The sequence below is a fragment of the Acartia tonsa genome, chromosome 8 (assembly GCF_053477335.1).
Source record: "Acartia tonsa isolate MP-2025a chromosome 8, ASM5347733v1, whole genome shotgun sequence".
Taxonomy (NCBI): Eukaryota; Metazoa; Arthropoda; class Copepoda; order Calanoida; family Acartiidae; genus Acartia; species Acartia tonsa.
The window spans coordinates 30,347,059-30,372,535 of record NC_137267.1 but is presented as its reverse complement, the minus strand read 5'-3'; the positions used below and the strand labels follow the sequence as shown (position 1 = coordinate 30,372,535).

The following is a 25,477-nucleotide window of genomic DNA, read 5'->3' as shown; positions in this document are numbered from 1 at the left end:
GAGTACCGGAGTGTCCAAATCTAAGGAAATCTAAATCATGGTATGTTGAGGGTTGGGAACATTATTATTCAAGCTAGGGTATTAGTTCCAAAATTAAACGATGATCATATGAATATATGCCCCGGGGTCATTTTGAAGGTATTAGGAATTATATTTATTCTGGTGATGCAACCGCCAGTAATATGGCAACAATCATGATTTTTTAAAGCGAAGCTTTTCTAGTAAAAGGGTCGGTCCGTCCGTACGTAACGGTTAGCTCATTAGAGTAAAACACTAGAGGGAGAAAGGGTTAAATTTCTGTATCTCCCCATCGCAACGACCTCGCGCAACCTTTCTATAGGGTCATTGAAAATCAACCAATGGTGTCACTTATATTAATACAGTTAAGTAGCAGAAAATAATTTAGAAGCAAACGAAAGAGGTCTTTGAAAACTGAAGGGAGGTAGTTGTTTGTATATACATCTATACTATAGATCTGTTGGTTGTTAGTATTTCCTTTTCAGAGCTTTGCCTTTATGGGTGTTGTCGTCCTTGTTTCAGGAGTAATTTGTACATATAATGATAAGAATATACATATGTATTATGTATGTACGTATTACTAGTATGGCAGCTAATAGCAAGAAAGAAGCCGCCAGCGCCAGCCCACAACTATCTACCTAGTCAAGTTTCCTTTCTTTCTTGCTAGCTTGCTATCTGACTATATCCTATCATAATTCTAGCTACACCTTCCTTCCTTCCTTGTCCAGTTAGGGAGTTGAATCCATTTTTATAGAAGCAGAAATATAATCTATGATTATGGTTTGGACCCTCTAAAACTGTAATCTACCTTTCCACTTTCCCCTCTCTTGGTGAAGATATCTTCAACGCCGATACGATTTTTGAAATGTAAGATTCTACTTTCCCCTCTCTTGGTGAAGATATCTTCAACGCCGATACGATTTTTGAAATGTAAGATTCCACTTTCCCCTCTCTTGGTGAAGATATCTTCAACGCCGATACGATTTTTGAAATTTAAGATTCCACTTTTGCCTCTCTTGGTGAAGATATCTTTAACAAGAGAGACAAAAGTGGAATCTTATATTTCAAAAATCGTATCGGCGTTGAAGATATCTTCACCAAGAGAGGGGAAAGTGGAAGGGTAGATTACAGTTTTAGAGGGTCCAAACCATAATAATAGATTATATTTCTGCTTCTATAAAAATGGATTCAACTCCCTAACTGTTGTCTGCTTTTGGCTTTGCCGTCCTTATACAACTTTGTTTATTTTGAAAATGTGCGGAGAATGTGTCTGCCGACCCGTCACGTCTTGTTTCCCGCGTTTTCATTGGTCCAAATAATTTAACCACACATCGCAACAAAATATTCTGGTAACAATTTTTATCAAAAGTGTAAACATATTATGGAAAATTATTCTAAAAATATACGTTTAAACTTAAATTAGTAAAAATTTTATTTATTATGCCAATTTAAAAAATTAGACAATTGCAAGTATCTTGAAAAATGTATCCGCGCGGTGTGATAAGGGATCAGCTGTTTTCTGTTATTGTTGTTTTTTAGAAAACCATCACGTGGTGTTTTCATCGCTGACGTCACATTATATAACATTGTTGATAAACAACATTTTTTATAATAATAAAATTTGCTCGAATACGTTATTAAGAAGTGATTGTAAAATTTTTACAGAATGTAAATGGTAAAATCAAATTAAAGAATGACATGAATTGAATATGGACATTTTGTTTTGCATGTGGGATTCATTTTGAGGTGAGCACCGCGGTTGAGTTAGCAAACAAAAGTTTGGTGTAAGTAAGTACGTTTTAAAATTGACAGTCATCCGGTTTTATTTATGGAAGTTTTTTATCTTTTTGCCTGTGCCTTCGCCCCTAGCACGCAAAGATCCTTTCTTCAAGAGGTGAAGACGTCATTAAAATATCTAATTTTTATACTTAAGAAATAAATAGCTTTATACTGTCCCTTATATAGGAATCTAATTACCTTTTCTGTAAAAAAAACACTATATTTTATAATCGATTCATTAGCCGACGATATCATGGTTATACTTCTTTAAAATATAAGATATTTTTTTCGTCTGTCTTTCTGTAAAAACGATGTAGGAGAATTAAATTATCTTGGCTGCTGTGTAAAATAAATTTCTAAAACTTAGGTCTTAATTCCCTTTATCATATAAGTATCCATTCATATAATTCACTTGTTCCCTCGATCTGTTGGCCATGATTCTTAAACCAAACTATTTATTTCTTACTAGTCTTCAGCTCCTCTAAGGTCTTGGAAAGTCCACCTCTTTTATAGAATTGTTTATTCGTAATATAAAAAAATGATGAGTTATAAAATGTTCTCTCTATTTATGAATATGAAGTTAATTAAAGTTGCCTTCAATGGAATTTTTTTGTCTATCTAATTGTAGCTTCATGCAGCATTTCAAATTCAACTCTCTTCTAAAATGGCACTGATTTTGATGAATTTAGACTTGACTTTTAATGTTGGGTCATTTTTTTGAAGAAATAACATTTTTGCTTTAACTTGTGTGAAATGATACCAAAGTCAATTCTAATTCTGTACAAGCAGGTTCTGGCTAGAACTATTTAAAAACGTCTGGGAGTGCCAAACATTATGATGTGTAGATATGGCTTGTGATGGATTTGCCCTGAAAATAACCAAAAAATGGCTTAACAGCTGAGCTGTTGCTTTCCCACTTTTTGTTTCATTTTGGGAAAATTGACCTAATAATCAGTGTTTCGTAGCTGTAGCCAGGAGCCGTGGAGCCGCCATATTTTGCTGGAGCCAGACCCATAATTTTTGTTAAAAATGGCTCCAGCTCGGGACTAGATAAATAAAGAGATTTTTTATAAATTATAAATTGGTAACTCTGTTTTGTCATGTGCAAATGCCCTTTAAAGTTTTTCAAGTCCATTTTTATCAAATATTAAACTTTTAAAACCTTCAAAAGTCAAAAATAAAAAAATATTTTTTATGGGGGGGGGGAAAAATATAAAGATTTTCTTAATTTTAGGTCTGAGCTAAAGCTGGAGCCGCATCAATTAAACAGCTCCAAAACACTGCTAATAAGGATTACTCGTGCCAAGTTTCATAACAAAATTTAGATCCTAAGTGCCATTTGCAAATATACCAAAACTTGGGGTAATGAGTGACACAACCCAAAAGATTTTACCCAATTATCTTTAAAACTAAGGGAGAAGCGCCCAAAATAAATTGTTTGTATGTCATGTTACGAGTCACCACATTTTAACCCCCACCCCCTATCTTTGCTTATTTTTTTCCAGTTGTAACAATAATGTTTGAGACATCTACTAGTATTTTTAGTAGCGAAGCTACTCTATAATTTGAAATGTCTGTCTTAATTTGGGGGAAACATGATTTTCTCGGCTCCTACAAAAGATAAAAGGCTAAAATTTTTTGACAACATTGCCATTATTAGGGAGTACAATTAACTATTAAACATCAAAGGCGGTAGGACCGCTTTTTAGCAGGCTTTAGGCTATTTTTGTATTTTTCACATTTTTCTCCATATCTTTGATGTTTATGGTCCGATTTCCAAATTTTTTTCAGTTATAGTATCAAAACTAAATTTCCTGTCGTTTCAATAAAACAACTATGACGGTCAGACTGCCTTTAAGCAGGTTTTAGGCTATTTTTGTATTATCACATTTTTCTCCATACCTTTGGTGTTTATGGCCTGATTTCCGAAGTTTTTCAGTTATAGATATCAAAATTAAATTTCCTGTAGTTTCAAGAAAATATCCATGGCGGTCAGACTGCCTTTTTGCAGGTTTTTGGCTATTTTTATATTTTTCCTCATATGGTGTTTATGGTCTGTTTTTTGTAGTTAAAAATATTAAAATAAAATTTTCCATTGTTTTGAGCATCCAATATGTAATTTACTTTAACCGTCAGTCTGTTAGTCATATTACTGAAATAAAAATATTTAGAAATTAAAAACAAATTTTAAAAAGGTTTTGTGGTTTTTTTCCTAATATACTTGCTTTTGACAACTAATTCTTATTTAATTGTTTGTGCTTCACTACTTATGGATGTTGTCATCCTTGTTTCTATCTGTGTAATTTAGAAAAATATAAAGATTTGAATATTATATGTCAGAGCATTTTTATGACAGAAAGATTGGCAGACATTTTAAGGTTATTTCCTATAAAAATTCATTGCTGTATCATTAATTTTTTTATTATTTAATGAAAAGAAGATTCTCAGCAGAATTTGGGTAAAATCAATCATAAAAATTTAATGCTATTTGATCATTTATTGACAGATATTAGGCATTAAGTAATATTAAGGCTGTCATAAATTTTTTGGCTCGATGATGCTTGTTTCACTGGGTATACCTAAAATATAAAAAAAACTAGAAGGGACCCCCCCCCCCCCCCAATTTTTAGATTTTTTCAATTTTATTTCAGGTTAGCTAGCCCACATCTTCTGTGTGAATTTATTTTCTATAGTAGAAACTTTGAATCCTGGAAATAAAATGAAGTAGCCAGTTTGGTGGTATTTTCAATAAAGCTTTTCTCCTATTTAAAGCCTCTGCAAGCCAATTTTCTAACCCTGTGGGGTAATTATTATTATTTACCTAACCTACAATAACTTATCAAAAGCTACTGTGAAAATATGACAAAACAAACTACTTAGATTTCTTTCTATGATCCAAAACTGTATTCCTAGAGGAGCTTTGGCTAAAGTTAGTTCCAATAGATTTAGAGATTTCAGAGTAACCTTCCTTCCACATCCCTATGACAACTCGAACGGCTGCAATATTAGGAGATACCTCACTTTTAGTGGATAAAACAGTACCACTACTATTCAGACTGCTTGTTATAGCATGACTGGTTACATAAATTTGGTGTCTACCAATCTTGAAATGGCTGGGTAAACAACAAGAAACTTTTATTCAGAGACCTTCAAATTTTGGAGAAAGAAAATAAATAACCAAACCTGTGAAATGGATTGGTAATTTGGTGTGTAAAGCAGACAAATATATTAAACAACTCCCTAATTTAAAGGGGGGGGGGGGGGGTTGACTTTTCTAGACACCACCCTTGGCTGAATTACAGGGGTGTAGCATGGAGTTGAATACTCCTGTTAAGAGTGGTGCAATGGAGTGTTTTCACCTCCCCCTTACATTTGCTAGGGGTGTGGTAACACCCCCCTTGTTCACGCCTCTCGTATTAGGTGTAAATTGATCATAACATCGTCTATTGGGATGAGTAGGCTTGCCTTGCTAAAATATTATCTTCCCAATTTCTTTCTGTTATACTAATGTGTGTATCTAATCCTACAAAATAATAATTTGTGAATGTGTGTTTATCCTTAATCTGATAGATCTTGTAAACAAATGGTTTGATTGGTAGGGTAATTTAGTTATGCAATTGTTTTGGGATGTTTGATGAAGTGTGCTTGCTGAGAAAATGTTTTAAATTATACGTTTGGGTAAGGGGTTCTTCTATGTATAGTTTTGTTTATATTGTTTTGTTCCTTTTATATAAATATTTTATTTTTCATATTATTTTATTTCAAGTTACGCTATCTTTATGATTTATGGCCGAAATATATTGGTTCTAGTTTTTCTTAATTTTTTTTTGGGGTATATTCTATTACCGAGATCTTAATTAACCAGAATACAACAGTAGGTAATAATCATTTTTAATTTCAGGTTAACGGACAGCGACCTTCATTATGTACATTAATAACATGCGGCCATGAAAACCTTATCATATCCACTCCAAAATATTTTCTACAGAATGTTGTGCTAACTGAACCGCGGTGCTATCAAGTCCCCGGCCTGGCCCGACTCTTTATTTTCCCTCCCTCCGACGTCCCCCTGGATGCACTGAACTGCCTGGTCTGTCCTCCCTTTTTGTAATAGCATCCCCCTGTGACACAGTGTAAACACACAGAAAGAACAGAGTTCTATGATCTATCTTCACAACAACACACGTAGAGGGAACACACAATATTACTAGCAGTTAAAAATAAACAAGAAATAACAAACCAAAATGTCGGACCTGGATCAAGGCGATTCGGCGGATGCATGGGCGTTGTTAGCGCTTAAAAACGGCGACGACAGCTCGTCATCGCCCATGAAAGGCGGCAACAGCTCGAGCGGCGTTGCCAGTGATGATTCATCCCACAATTCATCGGCCGCTGTTAACGGCGGGCCCGACGGCGCCCTGGCCAAGATTCGAGGCAAAGAATTTGAGTTTCTGGTTAGAAATCGAGTGACGATAATCGGCCGGAATTCGGCCACTCAGGGCGATGTCGACATCCACCTCGGGAACTCGAGTTTCATCAGCCGAGCCCATGTAGAGATTATCAACGAGAAATCGGCGTTTTTTCTCAAGTGCAACGGCAAAAATGGAATTTTTGTGGACGGACACTTTCAGCGGAAGAGCGCTCCTCCCATGGAAATGCCGAAAAAGTAAGTTTTTATTCATATTTTCATTTGTTTAATGCTTTGTTATTGTTTTTTTTTGTATTACGTAAGCAAATTTTGCGTCCTAATTTAATCAGTTTTATTTTTATTATCTTTGATATTTTTATGCATTAATATTAATAATTGTGTTTTTTTTAATCATATAGGGTCAATACATTAGTTTAAGGGGAATTAGTGTTAAAAAAGCGCAAGTAAGCTATTTTTGTTTATCCTAAAATTCATTAATATATATACAGCTATATAGCAGAGAGGGTTAATATTCAAAGGGAAGTGGGTAAGGAGGAAAGGGCTGGTACGTACTTCTACTGCGGTATAACCCATGCCGTTTAATAAATAGCAATTGGATAATTTTTCTTTATTTTTTAGCTATCTTTTATTTATCAAATCTATATTTTATTTTGTTAAGTAGTGCCTAAGGGATTTTAGTTTTTCTTTTAATATCTCACTAACTACAAAATTAACTTATAGCTGTTTTCCATTTTAGGGAAGCTTCATAAAGTGTTAGGGTAATTTTAGGCAATTATATGCTAAGATTTGATTTTTGGGTGGTTTTAGGCCATATTTATGCCCACATAGATGCTAGAAGCGCTGCAGCTTTTCTGAAAATATTACGCTGAATTTTGGAATTTCATTTTTTTAATGAAAAAAATTCGTGTATTATTGAGTACCGTAGGATTTTGTTGGCCCCTGCCGACATTTGTTATTGAAGAATTGTGTACCGTCCCGTAGCAGATGAAACTAGCAAAATCAAAACAAACTCCATGCCCTACTCTCTCTTCATGCCTCTATTTTAACTCTAGGTTTTCTTTTAAATGTAAATAATAAGAATTGAAACACTCTATTATTTCTTAAGCATAATTTTCTTCTTTAAAACTTATTTTTATATCATTTTAGTACTTTTATTTCCATAACTTTTTTTCCTAAAATGGCCTCTTTTTAATACATTTAAGGGGCAACTTGATATCTTACTTTAATATAAATCATTGAAAATGTATAAAAGACCATTCTAAACCTTCTCTCAAAGCCATAAAATTATTTTAAAGGTTTCCTTTATAAAGTTCCCAAAGACGTGGGTATTATTTTTGCCTCGTGTGAATATGTAATATTTGTACTTCCTTGCTTATGCCCCTGCTCTGTACTAGCTGCTAAAATATCGGCCCCTGCCGTACAATAACAAAGGGCAACTCTGGGCACTAAAATGTTGTCCCCTGCCGTAATCATAACACAGTGCAGACCCGTCCCGTTGGTGGGTTGACTTATCCCAAGGTGGCCCCTGCCGTTGGGTTTGTTTATATCTTTCTACTCCACAAAAATACACACTTTTATATAGAAAGCTGTCTCTTTCCCTATGCCCCTCTCCTATTATATATGTACTCTAATACACTACTCCTATTGAAAGGGGCAAAGGAAAACGTGTCATGATATATATTGGAAGTAAAAGTCTGTATCACTCTCTCTATTTCAAGTATACACTAAAGCACAGCTATATGTATATATGCAGGCCTGACTGACAAACTAACCTAACAGGGCTAACTAAGCTATATTTGTACACATGTACATGATAATAAGGCTTGACGTTACATAAACACCTAGAAAACCTAAGAGTTACATGCATGATAAAAGATATTTTAAACAAAAAGGCGTATTAAAGTTTTAGAAATATGATACTATTTATTACAGGAAAATCTATTAAAGAGGGCTTTCTGGTCATTACTTAAACATACTAAACAAGAAATACAACTTTCATTAAAGCGAAACTCATAAAAATGAAACTTGGTAATATCTTAGAATTTGGCAATTGTTTAGAAGATCATGAATTAAATACCCAATTATGATTTCACAAAATTACACCATCTGTAATATCAAAACTATTGGTAGTTAGTTCAGACATTGGTAGTTAGAATCCACCAATTTTTAGTTTATGAAAATAATCAACGTTTCTAAGCCAAACTTAGGGTACCTATAGAAAAATATTTTTTGCAGTCAATTTTCCCCTCCCTTCCTGGCAATATGTAAGCATTTTAATATTATTTAAGTAGAAATTAAGAATTATTTATTGGGAAGAGCACGTAAATCATAAATTAAGTGAAGCTTCGCTTTCAAAATACACAAAATAGTTAAAAGGGGTAAAACAATTGACTTTCCTTCGCTCTCGTATGAAAAAATTGCTCCACGTGGACTTATTTACATCTTAAACTTGTCCCCTAATACACAGAGAACAAGAACGATGATATCCAATAGTAGAATAGCTTCAAGCTAAGCTAAAAATGAAAAATTAAGAACTATTTTTCCTTAGGGTCTTGAAATAAAATACATTTTTACCTTCAAGAACTTGATAGACCGACAGACCAATATGTCAAGTTGCTTACCTAGCTTCCCGGATTTTACAAACACACACTTTTAAAAATATTTTTGGATGGCAGAGAAAGTAAACAAAACAGATGATTTGATGTTATAAAACAGGAGCAGGGTTAAGCTTTCTGAAAAGCAAACTTTACTACTTTATAAATTGTATTCTCGCACGCACAAAACTGTATATATTATCTATTACCTATATCTGTACATTAGTTTATATTTTGTCACTTTTACTGCATTACTTATCGATGAAATATAAACTATTTTAAATCTTATTTTACCAAATATTTGTCCTGGTTAGATAAGGGGGTAATCATTCTTCCATAAAACTGACAGCTAGCCCTAGATTAGTATTACTAAATTCCAGGGTTCTGAAGAGATAAGACAAAGGTCGATAAATGTTTATGTACACCCCAAAATAGAAAAGTTTGGACACTGGAATAGTTTGTACAACCCAAAAATATTAAGCCCCAAAAGTTTTTAAGCCATATAATAAGAGTACTTGTTGATAAATATTTAGGGATGAATATTATTTTATAGTCTAGTGACCCCTCTCTGATTAATTCAAAAGTAGAACTATCAATCATGTATGTAAGGGGGGGGGGGAAGTTTTGACACATTTGCGTAAACAGGGAGCATAGGCTTTATCTTTGGACTGAGAGGATAGGTTATTAGGGATAAAATCATTCTTATATGATGAATTTTCCCAAGTTTTAAGATTTTTTGTATAGGCCTCCAGGTTCCGGAGCTCCAGGCCTCCAGGTCCTCTCTGTACAGGTAAAAATGAAAAAAAAAAATTTTTTTGAAGAGTTAGAAGTCAACTTATGAAACAAAATTTGCATTTTTTTCTTCAAATATGTGAATAACATTCAAAAATATGCATATTTTGTTTCATAGGTTGACTTTTAACTCTTAAAAAAAAATTTATTTTTTTAATTTTTACCTGTACAGAGAGGACCTGGAGGCCTGGAGCTCCGGAACTTGGAGGCCTATACAAAAAATCTTAAAACTTGGGAAAATTCATCATATAAGAATGATTTTATCCCTAATAACCTATCCTCTCAGTCCAAAGATAAAGCCTATGCTCCCTGTTTACGCAAATGTGTCAAAACTTCCCCCCCCCCCCTTATCCAAAATATATAAAATAAAATTGAGAATAATGTTTAAAGGCAATTTGTTAATTTCGATTTTGCAGACTTGCCCCTAAAAGTGTGAAGCTGCACCATTTCGTAACAAAATAAAACCTTTTCAATAGCTATTTAAGTTATTGAGGAAAAGATAACAAAAAATGTAACATTTTTTAATTAGCTGGCGCCATATTAATGACTTTCCATTGGAGAGAGAAACAAATGTTCTTAAAAACAATAAAAAGGAAAGACCATATTAATATTTCTTAGACAAGGAAATCTTAATGAACAGTCATCTTAACTATTTGATAGCAGTCGAGTAAATAATATTTCCCAACATGCATATTTTTTTGCCACCCTTTATACCAACAAACACATTTTGTTTCGAATATTTTTTATAAGATTTCAATGTATTACGAGAGTCTTGTAATTTATGCTTCGATTTAATTTTTCTTGAATTAAAACTTATCGATTTTTGTTTCTATGAAAAAAAACATTTTTTATTATGTTTGTCCCTTTTCTTTTCTATTTGACCTGAAAACATTGAGTTTTACTCGTCAAGCACAATTCTTAAAAATGTTTTTCAAATACCTAGATTAATAAATCTGCGAATAAAAGTAATTTGACTTCATAAAATAGCATTTTATTAGAATGGTCTTTACGCTTCCTCTTAGATATTCATTTAATTTATGTCTTCCTACTAAAAGAAATAGTTAGTATACATTATTATGGGATAAATATTTATTTGCCGGCCTGTAATGCATTTACAAATATGCAACTTCACTTGCCTTAAGTAATGTTCAAGGATTTTGTACATAAATGTGTAAAATTACCGATTTAACTATCCGTTACAAGTTGATTGGGTTGCAGATAGGCTTTATTTGAGTATTTGCGGCTGGTTTTGATAAAGGGCGGTCTACACAATTTTATCTGGTTTTTATCAAGCCATGAGTTTTTGAAAAGTTTTTAAAATTTTACTGCGATTGGACGAATTCTTCTTGATTAATTCCCAACCTTTGTTGTTAGATTTTTTACCTTTGAAAGAAATACATCATTTGATTGACATGAAAGTGTAATCAAAAATTGAAAATATATTAACTTAAGGTCAAATAACTATTTGCTTGTATCCTTAGATTAGCAAAGCAAGGTATCATTGAGACTTATTTTTTCCAAAAATCACCTTGGTTATTTTTTTTTAATGTATACCTATATCAAAACAAATTTGGCGGGAGATGGCTTCAAAATGATTTTTAGGAACACAGACAAGCGTACTAGTTCAACAAACGTGTTAGGGGACAAACCCCCTAGGGGACAAGCATAATGAAAATTTAATATTGTTTTTAGAATCCTAGAGCGTTTTACTTAAGAGATGTCCCCCTAGTACGTTTAACCCCTGTTATTTATGTCCCTGTATTAATACTTTTGTCTGTGTACCGAATTATAGAATAAAACTACCTGGTTTGTTATTAATGAAATAAAAAACTTATTTTCATGTTATTAACATATATTCTCGTATTTCAGTTGTTCTATCAGATTTCCAAGTACAAATATCAGACTCTACTTTCAGTCCCTTATACAGGTAAAGTACCAAGGAATAAAGGGATAGGACAAAGCAAAAAATTTAATCCCCCTTCAAATTATTTGGTGTGAAATGCAGATTTATTATTGCGATGATTAAAGAGGTATAGATCTGTTATTCTTTCTTTGTCCTTACCCGTTGTTTACGAGGACAATTATATCAAATACAAGCTTTAAAACCCTTTGAAATGGAGTTCGAATTAGTCTTTAAAGCGAGAAAGGTTACAATATTGTTCGTCCCTCTTAAAATTATCATTTAGATTTACCATAAAATCTAGTTAGAGGCCTAAGTATATATATTAAACATAAAATCTGACTTCTTAATTACAGACAAACTGACCATCCAAAGTGAATTTAAGGGTTCCTTAGCTAGATCTTTGTGAATATATTGTTTTTTTTTCTAGTGAATTATATTCCCTATCCTTAACCTCCCCACGACCCTCTCTTTTATTAAGATCAAATTACAGATGATAAGTCTTGTCGGGTATTATTTTCTAAACTTGATTGATATCATTATCACATACGATTAAGCATAATACTTTAAACGAATAGAAGGGGTTGGCTGCAGGATTCTAAAGGGATAAGACAATGGCTGATAAATTGATGAACATTGATGATACAGAAAATTACTGTTTCTGTAGATGACAATTAGTGATTTAAACGTTTGAACACTCAACTTAATGAACAGACCAATCAAAATTCAATAAAAGTCCTAAAGGTTGTTAAGCCAAAGAATTAGAAAATATTATTAGGAACTTGTTTAATAAACAGCCCAATATTTCCTCCTTCCCTGGATGGCTGTAAGTCTATTTGTGTTGTACTCTTTAATTAGAAATCACCCCCGTAAGTTTATATCGCTCAAAGTAAGAGAAAAATGTTAGGGTTTTTTTCATACATGTTAGAAAATGTTCATTCCAGGATTTTTTCAGTTAAGAGTTGATCCTTTTCGTAGAAACGGTCCCCTCACTCAAATCTATTTGTTTAGGATGAAGTACCGAAGAAGACTGTTGCCTCCCCGGTGGTCGGCATGCAGCCTTTGTCCATCACCATCCCCTCGGCACAGAATAACAAACATTATTCACCTCCTAGCTCACCTACAGGTAATATGTCCATCTGTTTGTTCATCTGTCAACTATTGTTAGATGTCTATCTTATAGTTTCTAAACATGAAAGCAACCAATATTCTCCGCCTTGCTAACTTATAATAAATGACTTTACTCAAACCTATTTATTGCCACCTAACCACTTCCTTCCTTTCTTAATGTTTAGACCAAAAATTGTTTTTAACCCCTTCGGGGCTCCTCTAACCTTCAAAAATCACCAAAATTACACTTTTTCTTAAAACGATTGTGTAGTTGCATTATGAAAGAAATAATAAACGTTTTAATAGTTTTTAAAAATATATGAACATTGTTAACTTTTTAGGTACAATCAGTGTGCCCAACTCTTGTCCTGCAAGTCCCAGCCGGTTGTACAACCCGTACGCCCTTTACAACAGCAACAACAGTCGGGGGCATACGCCACAAGAGGTAATTTTTAGTTTTTGAAGCATTTCAGTCAACTTCATTATTTTACTTCTTTGGTAGTTATAAACCCCTGGGGTTTTTTTAAAGATATAAAGCCTTAGATAAGTATTTAAATTGGTAAAATAATCTGTAGCTAAAAAGTGGATTTATAAATAGTAAGTACCTATCAAATTATAATAAGCAATATTTCATAAGTTAAAGATAACCTACCACCCCGAGCCCAGCTTTTCTGTAATTATTATTAAAATTTTGTAGGTCCATCATCCCAGTAACAACAGTTCAGTTGTAAACAATCATATTCCTCAACAACAACAACCAGTAGAAATTCAACAGGCACAGCACCATCAGGTTGGTATTCCAATTTCCTACTATTAGGCAAAATATCCCGATCAGTAATTCTCATTTTTATTCCGTCAATAAAGGCCCTTCTCAGCAAATTCATTTTGTTTGAAATTGCTGAAAATTTAGATATTTTGTGGTACGCAACTTGGCGTAAAACTGCAATGTTTTGTGCTGCAACTAAAGGGAAGCGGGTGGGAGAAGAAAGTGGGCAGTTTGGAAATTTCACTTAGACTTGCTAGTCAGAATCACTGTCACTTGCCCCTTTAAAACTTACAAGATAAAACACTTCCAGTTTTGTAGAAACATGAGAAAATAATAAAAAACAAATTTATTTTTTGTTAGGTTGTAAGTACACCACCTGTGCACATGGATGAGACTAGTAACACCAGTGCAGGATGTCTGGATGATAGCTATGAATATACTAAACAGGTAAATAACATGTAATGGTTGGTTAGCTTGTTGGCAACGACATTTTAACGTGTCACAGGTCAAAGAGGAACTTTGTCTCAAGTTCTTGTTTAAGGAAAAGTAATATCAAAGAGACAGCCAACCCTATGATTTCACTAACCAGTTTTTGGACCTACCTTTAGTCATGGCATGTGGTTTATAAAAATAGCAATAATAACCACTATTAATTCGAACCATCCGCTTCATATTTTCATAACTTAAAACTAAAATTTTTACTTTCGTATTATTTCAAATGTAAGAAAAAATGTGTGAAGCTCATTTGTGTATTTGGACAATTTAGGCATCCCACGCACAAATTCAATTCAATGTAGAATATTATACATGGATGTTATGACAGAAGAAAAATCAATGTCATCAATTTAGGTTGCAATTTCCCCCTAACATATATTGGTCAAGCCGTTTATCCAGTAGGGTGGGGTAAAGGATTTGAATTGGGGAGTTAGTTATTTTAGCCCGCTACAAAGTTGGCTTTATTACAGAACATGAAAAATCTTATTATAGATCCAAGTAATACCTAATAAATCCATTTTCAAAATATATATCTTTTTAATGATTTTCTTTTAGAGCAGGTTTTACTTATAATGTTTCTAATTTAAAACTTTTGATAGATCTATCCCTTTATGGCAAACTAGCTTATTTAGTTCACTTAGTTGTCATTTATAAACTAAAACTATCAACTCCTCTCACATTCCTGTAGTAAACCCTTTATTGTTCATATTTTTAAAATATCGAGATAAAAAAAATAATGTAGGTAGCTACTGGAAAAATCGAATTTTTAAAGAAATTTGCTGACGAGATCAGATCTAAATGTCGGGAAGATGATATAAAATGCTTGAGACGTTACTGCCATAAACCAAAAACGAGTGCTGTTCAAAATGATAAATAGAAAAACATTTAGAACTGGCAAATTATGGGTTTCGGAACAAAATTGCAGAATTTCAATATTATTTGTTTTAGGAATTGAACTTATTGAGTCAGAACGCTGTAGTTTATCCTACCGAAGACGGACGGTTATCTACAGTTCCTGTACCTGCCAATACCAGCCAGGTATGTATTTAACTAGCGAACAAAATCAATCCAGGGATCTAAAGGGATACGACAAAGGCCGATAAATCAATGAAAATCCCTAGTGATTATACGCAAAATTATTGCTTTTGTAAATTACAATTAGTTGTTGAAACGCTCGACACCCAACTTAATGCGCCAACTAATCAAAATTCAGTAAGGACCCCAACGAATAAGAAAGCGTTATTATAAGATTTTGCAGACTAGTGTAATAAACAGCCCAATAACCCCTTTCTCCTAAGAATAAAGTTAAAGAGCTTTTTATAAGAAAAAAGTCGTTCATTATTCGTAACAAAAATTCTTAATATGAAATAAAATTGCTAGAAATCTGGATGTTTATTGAGATGAAAAAGATAAAACGTTGCCTTATCGTGTTAGACATCACTATTTGTTATTAATACTATGATTTTGTTATCAAGCTACAACAAAATAAACTGATACTTAACATAGATTATAGTTACAAATATACAAATTTGAATAAATATTTTTTCATGGAAGTGTCCCTTTTCATATTGATCATTTGCAGGATGAGAGTAAACCGCCGTACAGCTATGCGCAGCTTATTGTACAGGCTATCAGTCAGGCGCATGAAAAACAGTTAACCTTGTCAGGTAAGCAACCACTTTAATTTCACATTAAAGAGGAACAATTTTGGATTATTGTAGTAATCATACCTACCCATTCTCAAAGTTTTTTTTGAGAAGATTTAAAAAAAAAACTTAAGTACTTTTATAAAAAAACACAATATTGCAGTTGGGGATATGATACAGTCATATGCTATCTTGATTAATTTTTGTATTTTTCATTGACGTGATGATAGTAAATTTCCAAAAATAAATGTTTTGATAATTAAAAATTTATTTTTTAACACATAAATACAAATTCTTAATTTTAGGAATATATTCATATATAACAAAGAACTACCCCTACTACCGAACAGCTGATCGGGGATGGCAGAATTCTATCAGGCATAATCTTTCCTTAAATAGGTAAATTATTTATTTTAACATGCAGTTGTGTCATTACATTTTATGATATAAACCTGCTCAAGGCCTGTATAAAATTTTCCAGTATGGCTTTGAAACCGCGGATTAATATCCACTGGATTAGAACCGTTTCTCAGCCATACTGGAAAAAAAGATGTATAGCATCCTATTACAGACAATTTTTCACTAATATTAAAAATCATAAAATCAGTTCATTGGTTATCGATTTCTTAACAGACAGCCATAGTAATCATTTTACTTAACTTATAGTACTAAAGTATATCTCAATATTTCCAATGAATAGGTATTAAAGAACATTAAAACTTTATCATACTCATATTTTATTGTCTTGTTTCAAAATAAAATATTTTATAGGTATTTTGTGAAAGTTGCGCGAAGCCAAGAAGAACCAGGCAAGGGTTCATTCTGGCGGATAGACCCCGCCTCGGAGGCAAAACTTGTGGAACAGGCCTTCCGGCGGAGGCGGCAGCGTGGCGTGCCCTGTTTCCGGACGCCATATCTGGCCAGCAGCCGGTCTGCTCCCACTAGTCCCCAGCATAATGGAACTTTTACAGTTTCAGGTATTTTAATGATCTTATTCTTAGAAAATCCACGCTACAATATGCTAAGGCTCTGATGCCTTGTGACATTTTTATCATTTACTTTCTGAATATGTCCCAATATGTTATAATTCAGTAATTGATTAGTCTGTTGTTAAATGTAACAATATTACGATGTTTAAGTTGCACGTATCTACCGTGCAACTTAAACATCAAAATTCTATGTATCTTTTTGTAAAGGTTTGATGACACCCGAATCCTTATCCCGGGAACCAAGCCCTGCACCCCATGAGGTAAGATACTTACCTGATACTAGATACTTTTTTTTCAGAGAAGCTTTTCCATGAATCATATAATGTGAAATGAACTACATTTTATTATTAAGTTATCAAAATGAATTTGAAAAACATTTATTACAGCCTTTAGCCGTTACTTTTCCAAATTTTTGTTCGATTTAGGAAAAATAGACCTAGCAAGTAGCAACAAGTAATCGTTCCAAGTTTCATAACGAAATTGGAACGAAGTGCCATTTGCGCATTGATTACGAGATGGTTGCTTATTTGGATTTCTTAATTTAAGTTTTCAGTGTTACTCTGAATCTCTTTAATTTCCTCTGAATTTAAACTAGTTCGGAGCCTCAGCCATACTGAAAAAAATGTGTAGTATTGTAGAGATTTTTTCATGAATATTGACATTAAAACTTCTATTTTACTATCCACTGAAAAGTGTCTATTATAATAATAATAATAATAATTCAACTTTTATTCAATAACTCTTCAATCCTGTTATGAAAAAGTGTCTATTATACGATATGATAAATAAATATTACTTAAATTTAGATTGTTTACTCGCGTGGAAACAGTCCAAACGAATCTGGTGTGACAACTATTGAAGTTAAAGTGTCCCAAGCCGGTTTCCCTAATGGTAAGTTTAATTTGCAAGTGGCGCAGCTACTCTAAAAATAAGATTTGTCTGATAGAATGTCTCTTAAAGATAGTCAACAGTATTAATATTCATGTTATGTTCGTCACCTCAAAAAATATTTAAAGTAAATTCAAAACTATTTGTATAAACTATAAAGGTAAAACTTTCAATCAACTATAAAAGTACTTAACCAAGTTTACATAAAATAACTTTGAATTTCCGGCTTTGTTTCCAAAATGAACCAATAATATGTCTTTTTTGTCAAATACATTTAATAATACGTCACAAGAAGACGCGTGATTGATTAAGTTTAGCGACAAATTCGGAAACATAAATTAAGGTAGAGTAAAAATTAATTACGAGCTGTTATTACAACTTTCAATAGTTAACTTATGTTTATCTTTCAAAACAATCTTAGTTGGTAATTCACTTTAATCTTTTTATGTACTTAATGCTAATAAGTTCCTATTTAAGGAATACATGTTGGGCAGCCGCTGAAGGTATCCCGTGTGAGTCCTGGCGGTACCACCAGCCAGACTTTATCCGCGGCTGACCTGCAAATTCATCCTATTCAGCAGCAACAGCTACAAATTAGCGGCCCAGGTATTACAGAATATCTTGTTTTTATATCAGGGATAGAACATTTGAGAATAAATCATATCTTTGAAAACAAAGGGGGGGGGGGGTAAAATGTGGTGACTCGTCACACGACATACCAGCAATTTTATTTTGGGTGCTACTCCCTTAGTTTTAGAGATAATTGGATGAAATCTTTTGGGCTGGGTCACTAATTACCCCAACTATTGGTATCTTTCAAAAAAAACGGCGGCGGGACCGCCGCTCCCGCCGCCCGCCGCCGTTTTCCGCCGCCACCAAAAATTTTTTTTTTATTGCATTTCTCGCCGAATTAGGCAATTTGGAATCATTTGAGACCATGTTATTTTTTTCAAAACTTTTTCCCCTTACAAGCAACCCTGCGGGGGGACTTAGTCATTTTTTTCAAATTCTCGTTTATCAAGGTATATCTTAAATACAGTGCTACTCCTGTGCTTTTAAAGATATTGAAACAAAATTTTTTTAGGTTGGTAAGTAAAAAATATTTGAATTAAGAAAACGGCGGCGGGACCGCCGCTCCCGCCGTCCGCCGCAGTTTTCCGCCGCCACCAAAATTTTTTTTTTTTAAAACATAATCTTTTATCTTTTAAGGTGTTGGGTGGGTAAGTAAAAAAACATGGTCTCAAATGATTCTAAATCGCCTAATTCGGCGAGAAATGCAATGAAAAAAATTTTTCTGGTGGCGGCGGAAAACGGCGGTGGACGGCGGGAGCGGTGGTCCTGCCGCCGTTTTCCGCGGTGGTACCTCTGCCATTTTTTATTTAAATATTTTTTACTGACCTAGCTAAAAAGATTTTGTTTCAATATCTTTAAAAGCACAGGAGTAGCACTGTATTTAAGATATACCTTGATAAACGAGAAGTCCCCCCGCAGGGTTGCTTGTAAGGGGAAAAATTTTTGAAAAAAATAACATGGTCTCAAATGATTCCAAATTGCCTAATTCGGCAAGAAATGCAATAAAAAAAAATTTTTTGGTGGCGGCGGAAAACGGCGGCGGACGGCGGGAGCGGCGGTCCCGCCGCCGTTTTCTTAATTCAAATATTCTTTACTTACCAACCTAAAAAGATTTTGTTTCAATATCTTTAAAAGCACAGGAGTAGCACTGTATTTAAGATATACCTTGATAAACGAGAATTTGAAAAAAATGACTAAGTCCCCCCGCAGGGTTGCTTGTAAGGGGAAAAATTTTTGAAAAAAATAACATGGTCTCAAATGATTCCAAATTGCCTAATTCGGCGAGAAATGCAATAAAAAAAAAATTTTTGGTGGCGGCGGAAAACGGCGGCGGGCGGCGGGAGCGGCGGTCCCGCCGCCGTTTTTTTTGAAAGATACCAATAGTTGGGGTAATTAGTGACCCAGCCCAAAAGATTTCATCCAATTATCTCTAAAACTAAGGGAGTAGCACCCAAAATAAAATTGCAGGTATGTCGTGTGACGAGTCACCACATTTTACCCCCCCCCCCCTTTTTATGTTTAAGATATTGAGTAACCATAGGTTGTAAAAAAAATGTAGTTGCTATAACTGCATAATATTCTATGATAAATAATTCATAAATTGTCAGACTAACGTCACTGAGCTTTCTACATACTAAACTGGTAGTGCTACTGCTGAGTATCCTTGATTAGTTTTAGTTGTAAAATATAAAAACGGTACCTAGAAAAGTTTTAAAAGAGAATTTATTTTATTTTCAACTTTACAAAGAGTCTAAACTCCTAAATTACTCATGAATCTTCCCTTTGTTTGCTAAAATTAAAGATAAGAAATTAAAAACGTTTCTCTTTTAAGGTCATCAATTACAGCTGTCCGCTGGAGGTCAGGGAACAGTGAACGAGGGTGTCGGAGTTACGGGTATTCAGATGCATCAATTTCAGCTCGGAACCACGGGTAACACTCAACAAAAGGTATGTACAGAGATATTAATGTTGAATTTGTGCATAAGTTGAGTACTTTAGCATAGTAGGTATAATAAGGATATTTGTAGTGAATCTACTCTTCAATTCAAAATGTCAGTCTGATGTGGGTTGTGCTTCAGTGTTTTTGGTGTTGTCTTTCTTGTTACTTAAACAGTAAAACAAAACTATTTTAATTCCTAAAATTGGATTTTTAAATCATCGCTGCAATTTTGTTAAAAAGCAATATGCGTCCCCCTTAAAGGAGAGGAGTTTTGCAAAACAGTCTAAAACCACTTCAAGAAATCATTAAACTTACTGAATGAAAAGCACAACCCGATAAGATCAGTTTTTTTTAGGTCTAAAGCTTTTGACACCATAAAATTCTTAGTCCTCCAATTTATAGGACATTTTTTCAGGTAATCGTAGCTGGACAACCCAGATTAGTGCTACCTGCTCAACAATTCACCGTTGTCACCTCCAAGGCTATACAGCAGCAGATGGCGGGTAACGGAACAACAACAGCGACCGCCACCTTAGACGCAGTCAGCGGCAGTTATGTCCTGAATTCCGCGATGGCGGGAGGCGCCAAGATTTTGTCCATTTCAACGGCGGGTCAGGAGGCTAAGGCTAATGGAGGAGCGTCGGGACCGATTATCTTGCCAACTGGGACAACTATTAGGTAACAATAATTATCATGTTTTTCCAGAAAGTGAGAGGACTTTGGACTAGGTATATATAATTCCGGTACCAAAATTATTCATGATTAGTTAGTACAAACTAGGGTTGGGCCGGATACTTTTTTGGCCGGATACCTGATATCCGGCTGATTTCAAATGCCGGATATCCGGTAACCGGCCGGATATCCGGCCACCGCCGGATATCCGGCAAATATCCGGTTATCCGGCAAAATTACCGGATATCCGGCCGGATAATCGGCCAAATTACCAGATATTAAAGTAGTAAAAAAAAAATTTCTTCAGAAATCTTATATAAATTTACATAAAGTTAAACTTATTCAAAAAAATGTTCTTCTAGCATTTAAGATTTTAAAAAGCAGAGATTTTTGGTGTAAAGTATAAAAATTATAGAGCCGGATATCCGGCCGGATAGTTTCAATATCCGGTATCCGGCCGGATATTGAAAATGGCCGGATATCCGGCCGGATATCCGGCCCAACCCTAGTACAAACTAGCTGTGTTCTTACTGTAAAACAATAATTGTAGTCTAAAAAAGGGGTATTTTTGTTAAGAATTGTTGGTTCGGGTGAATTGAATACCTGTAAAGTAATCGCCTATTGTCCCTGAATTTATCCAAATGTTGGAAAACTGAGGTTATCATTAATACTTACTATTTTATTTTCTAGTGGAGAAATGCCAGGAATAACTATGAGCCCAGCAAAAATCTACACAGGCTCTCCCCCTCCCGGCACACCCATCCCACCGGGAACCCAAATTATCTTATCCGAGGGGGTGAGTGGGGGTGTGACGAAGTTGTCGCTGTCCCCCGTGACCCTCCCCCTGCACCCGGTGCCTAAGACAGAAGCAGTGGGCGTGGTGAAATCTTCAATCAATGGGTCACCACTTTCTCTTTCATCCAGGTGATTAGAATTACGACATTTTTGGTTTGTAAATAAAAGTTCTTTCTATTACGAAACCAATAGGTAAAGTTAGATTATGAATTATGGAGTAGCTGCGCTAGGTACTAAGTTATAATATTAGCTTAAATTTTTTATTTGTCAGTGGTCGATTCATATTATTTATTTAAAATTCATCAGGTTTACTGTTTTTAATCAATATATTTTATACGAATTTATTTTAGTGTAATTTCATCAAGTCCCGGTAGTAATAGTGTAACAATCTCGAGCAGTCCATCCGCTGCAGCTGCCTTGGCAGCTGTCATCAGCAGTACGTCAGCCGCCCATCCCACTCACCATACCATCAGCTTGTCAGCTCCCACCCTGCCACCAGGGGCTACCACCGTTCAGGTACAATAATGTTAGTTTTGTTGACTAGATTCTTTTATGTATAGGGATAAGACAAAACCATAGGATGGAAGAGTACCTATCGTTCTTTAGAAATAATCCTTCCTCAGATGTTGGATTCACATTTCTAAATAGATCATACCTCTAAAAAAGTTCTTCCTAGGAAATAATTCGTATGGAATTCGAACGTCTATATTATCCATGAAGGACGGGGACAAAAGACTTTAAATCTCACTGGTACCTAACGTTTTATTCGTTGGATTAAAAACAGGCACTTGTATTGAATTTTGATTAGTTGGTCGTAAACAAGGGGTGTCAAAACTTTTCAACCATTAAGTTTTATAAGGTATAATTGTGTCTATCATTATTGAATGCCTACACTAAATCGTCCATTGTCTTATCCTTGAAGATTGCTGTAAATACCTAAATTTGTGCAAGTTACTTAAAAATCTAGTTTATGTTGAAAAATGCGCAATTATCCATAAAGTGTAATCTTGTTTATTTATTTAGGTTGTATCAAGTGGAACCGGATTAACGCCCACAGGGGCCACTAACCTAATATTCAAGCCCGTACTGCAGGGACCAGGTAATTCTACGTTATGGCAAAAATAGTTCAGTCCTACTATTATTGAATTATAGAGAATCAAAATTATCCATTTTTTTCTCCTCGGTTTTTTGGTCTTCATACGTTTTACAAAAAAAAGCATTGGGTACTTTGGTACCTACCTATCTTTAAGAAAAACTAGGTATTCTCATTTTTGCTAATTCTATCAGTGCTAGCAGCTGCGCCCCTACCATCTTCTAGCTCTATATTATAAGAGGTAGGGATCGGAGGAGGTAGAAATATAGTATACAAGACTCAAATTTAGAAATATAAAAGCCAGAAAAAAGCATCTTCGGACATATATTTGGTTTCTGTCGGTTCTGAGGTTAGCGAGATCTTCTGAAAACCTTACTACTTTATATAATAGGATAGGAGTTAGGTTATATACAATATTTTAAGCATTATTGTAAAACATTTAATCTAACTTTAGGTATTACTGGGCTGCCGCTGAACGTGTTAACAAGTCCCCCTGCAGGGGTTAGAACTGTTCCTACAAGCATTACCCGGGTTCAGCAGCCACAGCTGTCAGAAATAGTTACAACAGCTTCTTCTATGGTCCACCACGAAGCTGCTATAGCTTTGTCTAAACAGGTACAGAGCAAATATCATTTAAAATGGGATGGAAAAAAATCTTATTTTCTAATGTTTGTTCGCTATTTTACCTATTTTATTTGACGATTTTTAAATCCTTCTAAAGCTTTATTAGACTGCTTTATTACAAGTTTTAATAATTCATATAATATTAATTTCAGAATGGTGGACCTTACATCCTACCCAACACCCCTCCAAACGCCAAGTTAATGGCGGCGGGTGGCGTTGGAACGCCCATCAGTGCCTCCCCCATCAGCAGTCTTGTGGACCCCTCAAACAACAATGCTACAGCCGTCCTTGTGGACAGAGGTTTGAAACCCGCTGTCCTCTCAACCGTACCTGTTAATGCTAGCGTCTCCAATGCATCCATTGAAAACGGTGCCTCGAATGTCATCAACGGCGTGACCCTTGCCGGTATTGCGCCACGGCCACTTTCTACGGCGGGACTCGTGTCGGCCGCCGCCGCCGTTACCTTGTCGTCGGCGACAGTTAGTGGCAATGGAGTAACGGCAATGGCAACTGGCGAACCCGAGGCAAAACGTATGAGGCTAGACACATCACAGCCTGAACCAGGACTTGTGTAAACAAAACACGCTCACCTAAACCCTAAGGGGGAGAAATCAAGTATAGTATTTGAAGAAAGTTACTATTCTACACTTTGTTAAAAAATTTTCTCTTTATGGGTATGTTAGTAAGAAAGGCGGGTACAAAATGTAGTTATTCTAGCAGTACATAGTGTACACAAAACCACTGTACTAAACACACAAAACTGTTATTCAAATTCACTATGCACTTTATAAGTCATGGTCTACCTAGTGAACTAAAAAACGATATTATTATAATTTTAAAAAAACATGAATAAATATAAAAAAGTTATTCTGGTATATATAACCAACACTAGTCGAGTGTAATATTCATATTATATATCTATAAATAGTTCTTTTTAAACTGATAATGACAGAACATATTGGTTTATATCATTAACTATTACAAGAAATTATTATTATACTGTTAATATATGAAGAAATAATATTTGAAATATTTACATTTTTAAATTGTACATTGTTAAAAAAAGTATATTAAGTGGCCTATCTCGCAGTACCTAAAAAATGCTGTAAATTGATAATATTAAAAAATATGCATATTATTATTTGTTTCCTAATGATTTTTAAATTATTTTTTGGGATTATGTATCTATTATTAAGTAAGATTTTCTTTAATTAATTTTATCTTTTGTTAATGATTTTTCTAAGATTTTATCAAAAGCATATTGAATTAAACGAACGAGATATAGAATAAATAAAAAACATCTAAAATATGTAAGCAAACAAAAAAACTTGTAAAAATTACTATGTTCTATTTGATAAGTTCGTTGTTTAAAAATTAACTTTGTGATTTTTTTGTGAAAGCTCAATCTTTAAGATTAAAATGATTTATCTATAGCTGAAAACTAAAGCATATTGAAAATTGAGAATTTTTAATTCTTTAAGACTTTGTTGATATATTAAAATTTTTATTTACACCCGGGCATTCTCAAAACTTGCCTCCATTCAAAATTGTTATAATTTATCATTATTATGTACAGAAATATTATTTTTGGGACCTTCATTATTCTATTTTACCTTTTTATACGTTTTATTATTTCATTTTGAGATACTTAAGTCTCGATTAAAAGCAATAGATATTAGATAGGTAGTAATCAATTTTAAGTCAATATTTTTTTATCAATTTTCTAAACTGAAGGTCTTAGCATCGTTTCATGTTAAAAGTAAACTGTAAGGCTGATATTATTTTTTTCAAATTGAAAAAATTACCAATAAACGTTATGTTTTGAAATTTTTGTTTTTGTCAGTATAGGTAATATGTTATAACAAGAAAAATGTGTTCTTTAAAGCTTAGATTTCCTCCCTCTGTGTGTATTACAATTTTAAGACAAGTTGCATACTAGGATATATAAGTTGGCAGGAATTTTAATGTTAGGAGGAGATTTGAAATCTACATCAAATTTTAACGATTTTTTTTATAAAATTCGTTTTTTTTGTATAATTCTTTATCTAAAAGTGGAAATACAATTTAAGTTAAGGGGGGGTAAGTTTTGCCACTTTCGCGTAATCAGTGTTGTGTGGGCTAGGTATTGATCTGAGATTATAGGTTATTTAGGATAAAAGTTTACTTTTGGGTAGTAGTTCACGGAAATTTAATCATTTTTTGAATAGGTCTCCAGGTTCAGGTGCTGCAGGCTGGAAGGTCGTTTCTGGACAGGTAAAAAAAATTTAAAAATTTAGTTTGAAGAGTTAGAGAGCAACTTATAAAACAAAATATGCTTCTTTTTGAATGTTATTAACATATCTGCAGAAAAAATTAAAATCGGCCTCCAGGTTCAG

The 25,477-nt window shown here is 34.0% G+C and overlaps 1 protein-coding gene across 2 annotated transcripts; it reads left to right on the top strand.

Moving 5' to 3' along the window:
* Positions 1 to 1,549: 1,549 nt before the first annotated feature.
* On the top strand, positions 1,550 to 24,929 carry FoxK (forkhead box K). Of its 2 annotated transcripts, none has more exons than XM_080169827.1 (21): positions 1,550 to 1,764; positions 5,699 to 6,463; positions 11,482 to 11,539; positions 12,524 to 12,638; positions 12,964 to 13,067; positions 13,320 to 13,412; positions 13,749 to 13,835; positions 14,832 to 14,921; positions 15,466 to 15,550; positions 15,835 to 15,928; positions 16,301 to 16,506; positions 16,726 to 16,778; positions 17,325 to 17,409; positions 17,884 to 18,012; positions 19,811 to 19,926; positions 20,334 to 20,596; positions 21,281 to 21,514; positions 21,736 to 21,901; positions 22,409 to 22,484; positions 22,933 to 23,093; positions 23,255 to 24,929. In XM_080169827.1, the coding sequence occupies exons 2-21, from the start codon at positions 6,042 to 6,044 to the stop codon at positions 23,675 to 23,677; spliced, it is 3,060 nt and encodes a 1,019-aa protein (XP_080025953.1). In that variant the 5' UTR covers positions 1,550 to 1,764; positions 5,699 to 6,041; the 3' UTR covers positions 23,678 to 24,929. The 2 variants fall into 2 exon arrangements, with proteins under 2 accessions (XP_080025953.1, XP_080025954.1); XM_080169828.1 differs by having other exon boundaries at positions 1,550 to 1,806.
* Positions 24,930 to 25,477: the final 548 nt, after the last annotated feature.